Raw genomic sequence first — 13,196 nt, 5'->3', positions numbered from 1 at the left:
TACTCTTAAAATCCTCTCATGAAGACAGATTTCCTATGGATTTAAATTTTAAATCAAATCTTTTCCTTTTAATCCATCTAAGGTGCTGTTCAAACACCTTGACACATTCCCTTTGAATATCAAGTGTGCTGGTTGAAGAGTTCAATCAAAAGTTCTCGCTGTGAATTACAGGGCTGTTTGATTTTGAGCGCTCTGAATTTGTTGCTATTGATTTGTTCTGCCACCCTTTTTCGTCCTGCAGATTTTGTCCCCACTCTCTGTGGTCACTGTTCAAGGCTTGTTAGTCCCACGCAGAGATTGTCAATGTTCTGTCTAATTGTGATTTGCGGTCCATTCAGTTGTAGTCGAAGAACTGTTTGAGAGAGGAAACGCCAGTCTGAACCTGGTCAACAGCACTTTAATAGAGGGGTTCAGAGATGTCTAGTATGAGAAGAGTTGTGTATGAAACTAAAGTAGCTTCCATAAGTGACTATAAACAGGCAGCATTTTAGTATAAATGTGCCTTCAGAATCTGGTTTCAGACCAGGCTTTCAAGGCACCATGCTTTCTTGGCTCATCTGTTCATTACCTATCCCTCTGAAAATGTTTGTTCTGGGTGTCATTCCAAAATATATTTTTCATAAAAAAATAAAGGGTACTTTTGAGACCAAAAATACCCTTGCGTTGTGGCTATTTTTACAATTTTTGTGTTATATTATATTATATTATATTATATTTATTATATATTGGACTTTTATTTATTTTGCAATGCAACAATAAAATGCTACATATTGTCTCAATTTAAAACAAATTAAAAATAGGTACCTTCCATAGCACCATGATGTCATGACAAATGATCTACATAAAACAAATTCAAGTTAGATTTAGAAATAAAATATTTATATGTATGTGCTTTGTTGCTACAGAAATTATTTCTTGATAGGAAGATCTATACATTTTATTCATTTCTTTATTAATAAATGTATTAATCAATTGTATTATTTATTAAAATATATATATAACTACTTTCAACTGCTCTGTCCGACTTTCGATCTTGTGGGATATCATAGGCATATATCATAAGTGTGCATCTCTTCTGAACAGGTTAATGCATCTTAGTAGTTAAGCCAGGATGTTACTCAAACATTGTGGCAGAAATGATAAAGATACTCTTTATACTGCCTGCTAAGCTTTCGGACACAGCCGTGATCAGGTGTGGTTACCATGATGCTCTCTGTAAAAGTGCCAGCGGCTGTATGAATGTCTTTCTCTGTGTGTATTACCCCATTGAGCATGCAGTACGCGTTGATTTTGCACATGTGTGTCAAAATGTAATGCTGAAGGCGGGAGGCAGCACAGAGCCGCAGTCTCCAATTCACTCAGCACGTAATGCTCATAAAACTAATAAAAATGCTAATGAAAGGGACAGTTTTCTTCACTGTTTCAGTGTAAGGATTCGGTTTGGGTATGCGTTATGTATCTGCGTTTCACGTGACATTCAAATGTTGGTGTTCTGGAACGAGTGGGATTTTGTGAGAGTGTGTGTGTAATCTCTGTGGTGACAGGGGGCCGCTTGTTCTGGGACTGTTTACAGCTCTTTGTAATCAACGCTATTTATGATTACAAACGGAATTGATGTTGTTCATACTGGCTCATACTTTAAACAACCCTTTTATTCATAAGCTGCCAAAATGTATCCAGCAAACACTGACTGACCTGAAATTGACAGAATTTTTTTATATATAGAATAAGCCCACACTGTTGAGTTGACAACTACAATGTTACAAAAAACAGGTGCTTTGTAAGTCTCACACAACTCTTCCCTGTTTGGGATGTTCTGTTCCTGGTTTTATCCTCTCTCTAAAGAACTTTGGCACTACATTCAATCAGTAAACATTTGCTCCACTTTTTGCGCACAAACAGTTTTATTCACTAACCACTCTTGGCTTAACCAGGCGCCACTGTGTGTATTTAAATTAAATCGTTGTCATTCTTCTCAGTACAAACACGTCTCCTTTCTATGTAAATTAGGCTTATTATAGATTACACCTTATTCACAAGACTCAGCGCTATTTGCCTGTGCAATTAATGGTGCGCTAGAAAGCAGACTCTAAGCTATTTTATTCAGAAGAGACAATGTGTTTTCTTGCATTCATGACAACAGTAATTCCTCAAATGATGGAGAAGAACGTGCAGAAAATGACATCTTTCACTTATTCTCCATTTCTATCATTCCATAAATGTGGTCAAGTGTGCCGGCTAGCTGCCAAATACACTAGCTAGTGCTAAACAAACAATAACTCACATGACCCTTAAAGGCTCAGCAAAAGGATTTTTGGCCCCATTTTTGGGCTTACTTTTTTTGCTAGTTTTTTATATTGACTAAAAATATAATTTATCATTTTAATTAAATGTTTAAATTATCTTTCTTTCATTGAAAATGGTCCTTAAGATCACTTTCCACTCACCACACTACATCTTCTTTTTTCTTTTCCTCTTTCTCTCTCTTGTTCTTGTCTTTTTCTCCAGAACCCAGACATTGTGCTGGTCCACTACCTGAATGTGCCAGCTATCGAGGATTGTGGGAAGCCGTGTGGCCCCATCCTGTGCTCCATCAACACAGACAAGAAAGAATGGGCCAAATGGACGAAGGAGGAACTCATTGGCCAACTGAAACCCATGTGTGAGTGTCCAATCACATTCTGTATACTGAATGCATAGCCTGTCTCTTCTCATGCATGTTTTAAGTGAAAATACTCTGCAAATAATGTCTGTAGGATTTGTTAATGTTTTTGAAAAGAGTCTCTTCATGATGCTCACCAAGGCCGCATGTATATTGTATACTTACACTACTTATATATTTATTTACTAAAATATTAAGTAATATGTAAGAAATAAATTAATACATTTAGTGAGGTTCACATTTAAATTAAGTTTGGGTGGTTGCTGCACTCCATATTAATATGTTGACAATTGAATGACACATTTTTAATGTGTTACATATCTTGATTACATATTACAAGATACAGTGGTTCACACTGCCACAACAAACACCAAAAGGATTACAATACTGATCCAGCAAAACCCAACAGTTGTTGGTGCTGGCTAGGGCTGTGTGAACTAGCCTTTAGATGCTTAGACAATGATACATGACGTTGTCTTCTATAATTTCTGTATGATTAATTCAAGACCTGTGCTGTTTTAGGTGTGTGATATTTCATGAGAAGTTAGTCTCTCCCAGCTCAGCCTGATCTAGCTTATCTAGCCTGCCATACCTTCCCTTGGTCCATAGCAGGACAAGTCTCCATGTGGAACCCTTGACATGATTATTACCCGGGTGTCCCAGGGTCAGTTGACCAAAGGAAACCTGTCTAATGAGGATGTAGTATAAAAAATAATTTTAAAAAAGGCGATGATGACATGTACTTTATATAATCATGTTTACCCAGAGTCTTGTGCGGACACGTCTCTGTATGTGATGCCTGGCATTGATCATTTGAACTAGGACAGGGCTGTCAAGGTAATGAATATATGAAGTCGTATCTCTCGCGTCAGCACTTTTAAACACAAGATGTCGGCGAGAGGAATACAGACGAGCTCAGCTGACATTGTAATCGCTGCGCGTGTTACGATCCCCTTAAGAGCTCTCACGGCAATCACTTAAGAGCTCCGTTTCACATTGACTTTAAGACATGTGCTGTAAACTAATGTGTTCATTACACTCCATCCCTGATCTACATTCAAACCATTTGCTGTAATGCATGCAAGTCATTAACATTGCAAATGGTGTGGACAATGGCAAAGGTGCGAGATGTCTTCCACCAGTCGGGCAAGTGCACTGAGACTAGGCTAATAGGGCCACAAGATTCACTCTCATGATCTTCAAACAGCCATCTGTGATATGGGCTCATCTGAAGAGCAACAGTACCACCTAGTGGTGGAGATGCAGACATGCAGCCTGTTAACAGTCAAAGATTCATTGTGAACTATATCAGCCATCCATAATTTATGGATGCATTATACATCAGCTCTACAAGCCCAATTTGTTCCCTTGAGTGACCCATATCATACACAAACAGCTTGCATTCATTAACGGGACGAGGTGTGTTTTGAGTTGGGAGTGAGGAGCGATGCATTCTTCGACTGACAGTCCTCGGAGAAAGACTGCTGTAACTTTTGACGGGTTGTGGAGGAGTTTCAGTACCTCTGCTTCAAACATAGTAATGCATTTGCATCAGATACCATGGAAATGCATCAATGTTGAGGTTGCATCATCACTTGCTTTGCACGATATGAGCGTGTTTCATCATTGTAGTGTGAAATATAGATTTGTTATTTTTGCCCTCAAGCTCTATTATACAGGGTGATTTTTATGGTTTTTACAAAGCCACTGAGATATATTTTAATTCGTCATCAAAGCTTTGAGCTTTCTTTCATTCATTTCATTCAGAAATACATAATCTTAGACCAATAGGTGGTAAATGTGTTTTTATGTTCAAGTAGGTGTGTGCAGCAGAGGTCAGATTGCAGGTCATTGAAAGGTATCAGTGAGTTGCTTAGTCACAATACAGCTGGAGAGGAGAACAGGGCGGCCTGATTCATTTCTCTCCACTGATATCATTCAAGAGACGGTGGACCAGCCATGCCTGAAGCCCCCTTACTGCTGCATGAGCAGATGATCAGAGACACACACACAGTAGGAGATGAGAGATCTGATGTTATTTATGTTTCCTGAAGATAGGCTGCGATTAAAAATACAAGTTGATGGGTGTGGTTATGAGGTACTTTAAACTTTTGGATATGGATGTGGCTGGCAGAGAGAAGTTTCTTTTTATTTGATTTGTCAGCAGCATTTTAAGTACAAAATCTAACCTGAATAATGTAATAACAATAATTAAAAACCTCTTGAGATTGTGTTCAAAACGTTTTTTAATAAATATGAATAATACATTTTATATCATAATATATACATAATATATTATAATAATATTATTAATTAAATTTACAAAAGAATCTTACAAAAATCTCTTTTTATACATTTATTTAATTTAATATGCCATTTATTACTTTTTCCACCATTTTAATTATATATACTGTATATTATATTTGTAATTGTAATGATATTTTACTATTCTTCAATTCTTAATTTTAAATGGCCCTGTGCTGTGACAATTTTATTATTATTATATAGTTTATTACTATAAATATTTATAGATTGTTACAGTTGAAATTTAATTAAATTTGTAATATTAATTATTTTATTTGTATATATATATATATATATTATATATGCTTATTATATAATATCGTATTAATTGTTAATATTTTATATTAACATTTTATATCAATATTAATGAATTACAAGATTTTTTTTTAAATACTTAAAGATGTATTAAAGGACAAGCTGAAATGACTTTTAATCTCAAGTACCCAAATCATTTCTTGTGCACCCCAGTTTGGGCACCACTGCACTATTGAAATATTTGAACTTCATTCGCCTGACAAAATTTGAGCCAATAGAAGGCGATTAGTAACCGCCACTGTGGACTGAAATGTGGGAGATTCCCTGCGAATGTCTAAATCAGTGGATTCTTCTTCAGATCCTCACAGCCGATGTCACGGCGTATCCACCAAACCAGCTTGCCCTTTCATTACATGACCTGCCTTGTGCTGCGACTCTGGTTCAGGCTCACGCTGCGAGATTGATTTGTCTGTTGGAGCATGGTCATGCTGGTGTAATGGCTTATGGAACGCCGCTGCGATTCTCTGGCCAAGCGCGGAATGGCAGAGCTCAGCAGAGCAGAGAAACCTGCTGTGTATGTGACAACTGTTGTGCCGGCTCCGGCTGGTGACGCAGCACTGTTTGCGAGTTCAAGCCAAACGCTTTTGTCTCTTTTATCTATTTTTTAATCTGTCTCTTTCTCTGTTAGCCTCCCTTTTCCTCCCCTCGCTTTCACATGCAATCTCACCTAGGCTTGTTACGCACACTGAAGTAGCAAAGCGTGCACAAGCCATATGAAGGTAGCACAATGCCCTTTGATATTCTAAATACCGTTCCTCTCCAGAGATTGCCTCATTTCCTTTGTTGCATTTATTTTTCCGTTTGCCATTTTTCTGTTCCAGTTGTTATTATTGTTCTTTTTCTCAGAGGAGAGAGGCTGAGCTTGGAAATGGTGATGGCAGCAGAGTGCATAAACAGCGAAAAGCACCTTGTCAAAGGGCTGGGGCTTTTACTTCAGCTGAAGTGAGACAAGGAAGACTTTTGCTCTTTTTTTACCTCCCTCCTCAGCTGAAAATTCACCTTTAACAGGGCCCAAATCTTTTCTTGAACTTTCCATGTTCCTGTCTGAGGTTAGAAAGTAAACGACTCTTTTTCTCGTAGTACTGGACAAAGTGTTTTTGATATGGAGGTAAGGTCAGGGATGTAGTGCACAGGCGGGCTGGGGGAGGGCTGGAAGGCTCGGCTGGTTGGCTGACAACTGTGTCTCCTCTTTCCCTCGGCAGTTCATGGCATCAAGTGGACTTGCAGCAATGGGAACAGCAGCTCTGGCTTCTCTGTGGAGCAGCTGGTGCAGCAGATACTGGACAGCCACCAGACCAAGCCTCCTCCCCGGACTCACAACTGCCTCTGCACTGGCACTCTGGGTAAGGGACAGGCAGGAGGGCTGGGGTGTGGGACAGAGGCAGTCAGAAAGAGACTGAGGAAGCAGGTAGTGCTTTAAATATGTCTTCAAGAAGTTTAAAAGATGAAGTGAGTGTAGAGCAGAGGTGCCTAATTAGAGTACAGCAGCTTCTAGGTCCAGAATGAACATTTCATAGTTATTGAGCTGTCTGTTGTAATGACACCACTGGGGGGCGTAATGTTCCTCTGTATCTGTGCAGTCAGGGCAGTCTATTTTTACTCAAGTATACAAGAAATGAATTTTCACCTTGTACTTCATCACAAATATCCAACACAGCACTTTACAATCCCATGGTGTTGCTCCTGTAGGGTGCCGTTACTCTGAAGCAAATTGAATTGAGTGTTTAAAACAAATGATTGTGGGGTAGATTGATTGCCATTTGTTTTATGTTCATATAAAATTCATTTGCCAAGTATGCAGTATAATGACTAATGAGACATATCAGCCATTTATTAACAAAACGGTAAAGCTGTGTGTTGACTTCTCATGAAACGATTAATACTGATGATTGATGGTCTCTATAAAGACTTGAATTAATCTCAGGGTTCATTCAAAATAACAGCATCAAAGTATTTTCAATTTTAAAGACATTAGGTGGATCATTCTTTGAATTAGTATTTTCAGTGTATAAGCCTCTTATAGTGCTGTCATATCTAAAATAGTAGTGTAGTTATTATGATGTGTTTTTTGTATTATTCTAATGTAGTTTCAATGGACTAAATAACAGTGGAAAGGGGGGGAATTTATGATAATGTTCATTTAAATACTGTTATTGTTAATAATAATAATGTAAATATTGACAATAATACTACTAATAATGTTAATTTTAAATGGGCTAATTCCATTAAGTTGTCAGAAATATTAATAATTCTGAATAAATTACTTTGGATAATAATAATTGAATTATTGTTGTCATTATTTTATAAGCTATATGTATATTTTGTATATAATTATTATTATTATTATTATCATTATTATTATTATTATTATGTACGTTTTTATAATACTAGGGATTCTGTTGATTATGGGAATAATGTCATTATGGAGTCAGATTCTTCTGAATGAAATAGTTAATAAATAATAATAATACATTGTTTTTTATTATTATAATTATTAATTGTTAAAGAGAATGACTAGCTATTTTGTTATGTCTCTGCAGGTGCTGGAAGCAGTGTGCATCATAAATGTAACAGCGCCAAACACCGCATAATCTCTCCCAAAGTGGACCCTCGCTCAGGAGGCTATAGCAGCACCCACTCTGAGCTCCAGAATAATGATGTGTCAGAGGGTAAGACAGAGCACAGCCACAGCAGCAAGAACAGCGGAGGAACAGGAGGAGGTAGCGTGCGTGAGAAACGCAACGGCAAGGTCCACAAACCCGTGCTGCTGCACCAGAACAGCACTGAGGTGTCCTCCACCAATCAGGTGGAAGTGCCAGACACAACCCAGAATTCCCCTGTGTCCATCAGCAGCGGGCTGAACTCGGACCCCGACATGGCTGACAGCCCAGCGGTCACAGGCATGGGCCACGTTGCCTCTGTCATGAGCAGCCTATCCCAGAGTGTTTTCATGTCTGAGGTGACTGGGGATCCCGTCTACAGCATGTCCCCCACTGGAGGACCCAATACCCATATTATGGGCCCCGATGCCACCTCTCACAGTCTGGTCTTGGCAGTCCCCTCTGACAGCCACAAATTTGCCTTTCCAGGAAGTGGGAGCGCAGATGCAGGCGGTCCTGGAGCAGACGGGCTATCCATGCTGTCTGCCTCTGGCATCTCTGATGAACTTGTCCTCTCCAGCAGCCTAGACTCTGGCAGCATTAAAATCCCAGAAACCACTATGAACTTCGACCCTGACTGCTTCCTGAATAACCCTAAGCAGGGCCAGACATATGGGGGAAGTGGATTAAAGCAGGAGAATGGCATATGCAATGCCTCGTCCTCCTCGACAGCTAACACCAACGGTTTGCAACGCTCGCCAACTATATCTGATTCAAACTACGTCTTCAGTTCTGCCCTGGTGAAGAACATCAAGACTGAGGACACTTCCTTTGAACAACAGCTGGCAAAAGAAGGGAGCTACCAGGTGGGGGCAGTCGTAAGCTGTAGCGTTTCCAGTGGCTCTGGCGCTGAGAACTCACTCACCTTGACCCCTGCTTCCTCTCTGCTGCCATCTGGAGGGGGCCTGAGTCCGAGCACCACCCTGGAGCAGATGGATTTCAGCGCCATCGATGCAAAGCAGGACTACTCCGCCGGTGCCACTGCCGTAGGTTATAGCCAGGCAATGAACAACTTAGCTCACCAGAACCAATCTCCAAGCTTCTTCCTTCAAGAACCACCACAGCCAGCCCAGAACCAGCAAGGCCGGCAGAGCTCCAGCCAGAAGGGCCACTTGCTGGAGCATAACTCCCCTGATGGAGGCTACATGGGTCTGCAGGTTGTAAAGACGGAATCGCCCGGCAGTAATGGCCACCTCCACCACCATCACACCCACCAAGGCCAGCACAGACCCAACTGCAATGGAGGCTCCCCCACTGAGGCCCAGGGACAGGCTGGCTCACTGCAGCTCCTCCAGTACCAGGGAGGTTTTCCAGGCCTTGGTCCAGAGCATGAGGATGTGGTCGGTATCGATCAGAGTCGCAGTGTTGGGTCCGGTCAGGCTGGGGCCACTGAGAATGGGACAGATGGTTTACTAAAGTCTGGGGATCATCTACAATCCTGCAGAGGAGGAAACGGAGAGAGTGGAGGAGCGGATCACTTCATGCAGCAGAGCTCTGAGAATGGAGCCGAAGCCGTGGCTTTGAGGAATGGAAACACCACAAGCGGGCCCAACAACGGCTCGCAACAGCAACTACAGCCACTGATTCAGGGAGCTAATTTGGTTCAGGGGCTCTACAACACTAACCACGGGCTTAGTGGACCCGGAGTCAATGGCGGAGGAGGCACAGGCATGGAAATCAGCTTGGATCATTTTGACATTTCTTTTGGAAACCAGTTTTCGGACCTCATCAATGACTTCATCTCTGTAGACAGTGGAGCCACGGCTGTAGGGGCTGCGGGAACGTTATACACCCACCAGTTGGTGGCCCCACCTGGGTCAGATGGAACAGCCACCTCAGGTGGGAACCAACAGCAAGGTCAAGAGAATACAACCAACAGAGTGTCAGGATACAGCCCCTCAGAGCTCTGCCTCCAGTCATGCTGCAGCCCTCAGGCTTTAGGTGGAGGTGCTGGTGCTGGCGGAGCCTCAGGAGAGACAGGATCACTGGCCTACATGCATGTCGCTGAAGTAGTGTCAGCTGCGGTGGCCCAGAGCACTCTGGGAATGTTGCAGGCCACCGGGCGACTTTTCATGGTCACAGACTACTCTCCAGAGTGGTCCTATCCAGAGGTATGTCTGTTTGAATTAAATGCTTTACATTCAGTGTTTCCTGCATTTCAGTTATTATTTCTTAATATTATTATTAGATGCTTATAATAACAACAAATATCATTATAATTATTATTTATACATTTTTAAACACATTTTTAGATTATTTAAAATTGTGTCTTTAGTAACCCATTTGTGAAATTACCTTTGAATTATTATTATTATTATTACTTTTTTTTATGATTTTAAAATAGCTTAATATATGATCCCGGTATTTGATTTCATGCTGGTGCATTATTGCACCACGAGATGGCAGAATACCCTTCAAAACAATTTAAAACGTATTGATGTAGTCTTATTTTGTTCCACAAGATGGCATTGTAGCATGTGTATTTCATTGTCCTTTCAAATGCTTCCTTTCTTCAAATCTTTATTTAAACCTTTATTTATTTTAATAATTATGATATGATATGATACACGTAGGTCATGTGAGTTTTTTTTTTTCCTCCATATTTCAGGGTGGTGTGAAGGTCTTAATCACAGGATCATGGCAGGAAGACAACAGCAGCTACTCCTGCCTGTTTGATCAAATCTCGGTCCCTGCCTCCCTCATCCAGCCTGGAGTTTTACGTTGCTACTGTCCTGGTAATTTGACTTTCATACAAAGAGAACTTACTGACTTCTTAATATACTATATTTAAGAAGTAAATATTAATTAATATTAAGAAGTAAATTTGAAATATTGTGTTTCTAAAAAGAAAAAGAAAATTATTATTTCAAATAACATAAAATAGTAAATGTTTTCCTGGATTGCAGTGAATCTCAGTAAGCCCTGAGATCCCACCCCTGATAAAGAGCAGAACTGCATGAACTCCTCATGATTTCCTCTGATCTCTCTTAATTATGGGGTTGTGTGTGTCTGCAGCCCATGACACAGGCCTGGTGACTCTGCAGGTGGCTGTCAGTAATCAAATCATCTCTAACTCAGTTGTGTTTGAGTATAAAGCCCGTGCACTGCCCTCCCTACCTTCATCCCAGCATGACTGGCTGTCACTTGACGGTAGGTCTTCCTCTCTGTCTTTTTCTGCATTTGTGGGAGAGAAAAAATGGCACTTTACTAAATTTGGAACCCTTCATGTGCCCCCTTATTATTGAGCTACTTGAAGTATGTGATTATACAGGTCCTTCTCAAAAAATTAGCATATTGTGATAAAGTTCATTATTTTCCATAATGTAATGATAAAAATTTAACTTTCATATATTTTAGATTCATTGCACACCAACTGAAATATTTCAGGTCTTTTGTTGTTTTAATACTGATGATTTTAGCATACAGCTCATGAAAACCCAAAATTCCTATCTCAAAAAATTAGCATATCATGAAAAGGGTCTCTAAACGAGCTATTAACCTAATCATCTGAATCAACTAATTAACTCTAAACACCTGCAAAAGATTCCTGAGGCTTTTAAAAACTCCCAGCCTGTTTCATTACTCAAAACCGCAATCATGGGTAAGACTGCCGACCTGACTGCTGTCCAGAAGGCCATCATTGACACCCTCAAGCAAGAGGGTAAGACACAGAAAGAAATTTCTGAACAAATAGGCTGTTCCCAGAGTGCTGTATCAAGGCACCTCAGTGGGAAGTCTGTGGGAAGGAAAAAGTGTGGCAAAAAACGCTGCACAACGAGAAGAGGTGACCGGACCCTGAGGAAGATTGTGGAGAAGGACCGATTCCAGACCTTGGGGGACCTGCGGAAGCAGTGGACTGACTCTGGAGTAGAAACATCCAGAGCCACCGTGCACAGGCGTGTGCAGGAAATGGGCCACAGGTGCCGCATTCCCCAGGTCAAGCCACTTTTGAACCAGAAACAGCGGCAGAAGCGCCTGACCTGGGCTACAGAGAAGTAGCACTGGACTGTTGCTCAGTGGTCCAAAGTACTTTTTTCGGATGAAAGCAAATTTTGCATGTCATTCGGAAATCAAGGTGCCAGAGTCTGGAGGAAGACTGGGGAGAAGGAAATGCCAAAATGCCTGAAGTCCAGTGTCAAGTACCCACAGTCCGTGATGGTCTGGGGTGCCATGTCAGCTGCTGGTGTTGGTCCACTGTGTTTTATCAAGGGCAGGGTCAATGCAGCTAGCTATCAGGAGATTTTGGAGCACTTCATGCTTCCATCTGCTGAAAAGCTTTATGGAGATGAAGATTTCATTTTTCAGCACGACCTGGCACCTGCTCACAGTGCCAAAACCACTGGTAAATGGTTTACTGACCATGGTATTACTGTGCTCAATTGGCCTGCCATAGAGGATCTGTGGGATATTGTGAAGAGAAAGTCGAGAGACGCAAGACCCAACACTCTGGATGAGCTTAAGGCCGCTATCGAAGCATCCTGGGCCTCCATAACACCTCAGCAGTGCCACAGGCTGATTGCCTCCATGCCACGCCGCATTGAAGCAGTCATTTCTGCAAAAGGATTCCCGACCAAGTATTGAGTGCATAACTGAACATAATTATTTGAAGTTTGACTTTTTTTGTATTAAAAACACTTATTTTATTGGTCGGATGAAATATGCAAATTTTTTGAGATAGGAATTTTGGGTTTTCATGAGCTGTATGCCAAAATCATCAGAATTAAAACAATAAAAGACCTGAAATATTTCAGTTGGTGTGCAATGAATCTAAAATATATGAAAGTTAAATTTTTATCATTACATTATGGAAAATAATGAACTTTATCACAATATGCTAATTTTTTTAGAAGGACCTATATAATGGTGTCTTGGCCCTAGGCTTTTCTAATTATCCCTCATTTTATTAACAAATTAAAGGCACTTCTGATCAAGATAAAGAATATCTCGTGAAAGCAGAGAAAGAGTGTGTGTTAATAAAAAAAATGGATTGAGGAAGGGTAAGATGCCGTTTAAAATGTCCATGTGTGAGGTTTGCTTTGCAATTGACCTCTAGGTGGGGATAGAGGGTAAGTTTAGCAAAGAAAGCAGAATTCTGTTGAAGTCTAAGCAATCACCACATATGCCGAATATGTATTTGAAGTCAGCAAGCAAAGTGTGTTCTTCAAAGCTAAAGGGAGGGTAGACCACCCTGTAATTAGGTAGAATCTGTGTTTAAGGACTATAAGAAGGACAAGCTTTTGATGCTTGTTTTGCCC

General features: G+C 40.6%; 1 protein-coding gene across 10 annotated transcripts in view; it reads left to right on the top strand.

The window, feature by feature from the left end:
* Nucleotides 1-13,196, top strand: part of camta1a (calmodulin binding transcription activator 1a) — a 502,209-nt gene that overhangs the window by 454,536 nt on the left and 34,477 nt on the right. For 7 of the 10 annotated variants that reach the window (XR_013198260.1, XR_013198259.1, XR_013198261.1 and 4 more), the window contains 5 exons: nucleotides 2,509-2,662; nucleotides 6,484-6,624; nucleotides 7,822-10,052; nucleotides 10,550-10,676; nucleotides 10,957-11,091. Coding sequence is in view for 4 of the 10 variants with exons in the window: in XM_077218051.1 (XP_077074166.1) it covers nucleotides 2,509-2,662; nucleotides 6,484-6,624; nucleotides 7,822-10,052; nucleotides 10,550-10,676; nucleotides 10,957-11,091 (2,788 nt within the window). In the remaining 6 variants the exon portion in view is untranslated. The remainder of the gene's footprint in view (nucleotides 1-2,508; nucleotides 2,663-6,483; nucleotides 6,625-7,821; nucleotides 10,053-10,549; nucleotides 10,677-10,956; nucleotides 11,092-13,196) is intronic. The other 3 variants (XR_013198264.1, XR_013198263.1, XR_013198262.1) reach the window with 1 other exon arrangement.

This window comes from Siphateles boraxobius, unplaced genomic scaffold (genome assembly GCF_051911475.1).
Source record: "Siphateles boraxobius isolate OS27281-9 unplaced genomic scaffold, OSU_SipBor_1 77, whole genome shotgun sequence".
NCBI classification, from domain to species: Eukaryota; Metazoa; Chordata; class Actinopteri; order Cypriniformes; family Leuciscidae; genus Siphateles; species Siphateles boraxobius.
Note: the sequence above shows the minus strand (reverse complement) of the source record. Positions and strands in the feature narration are given on the sequence as shown.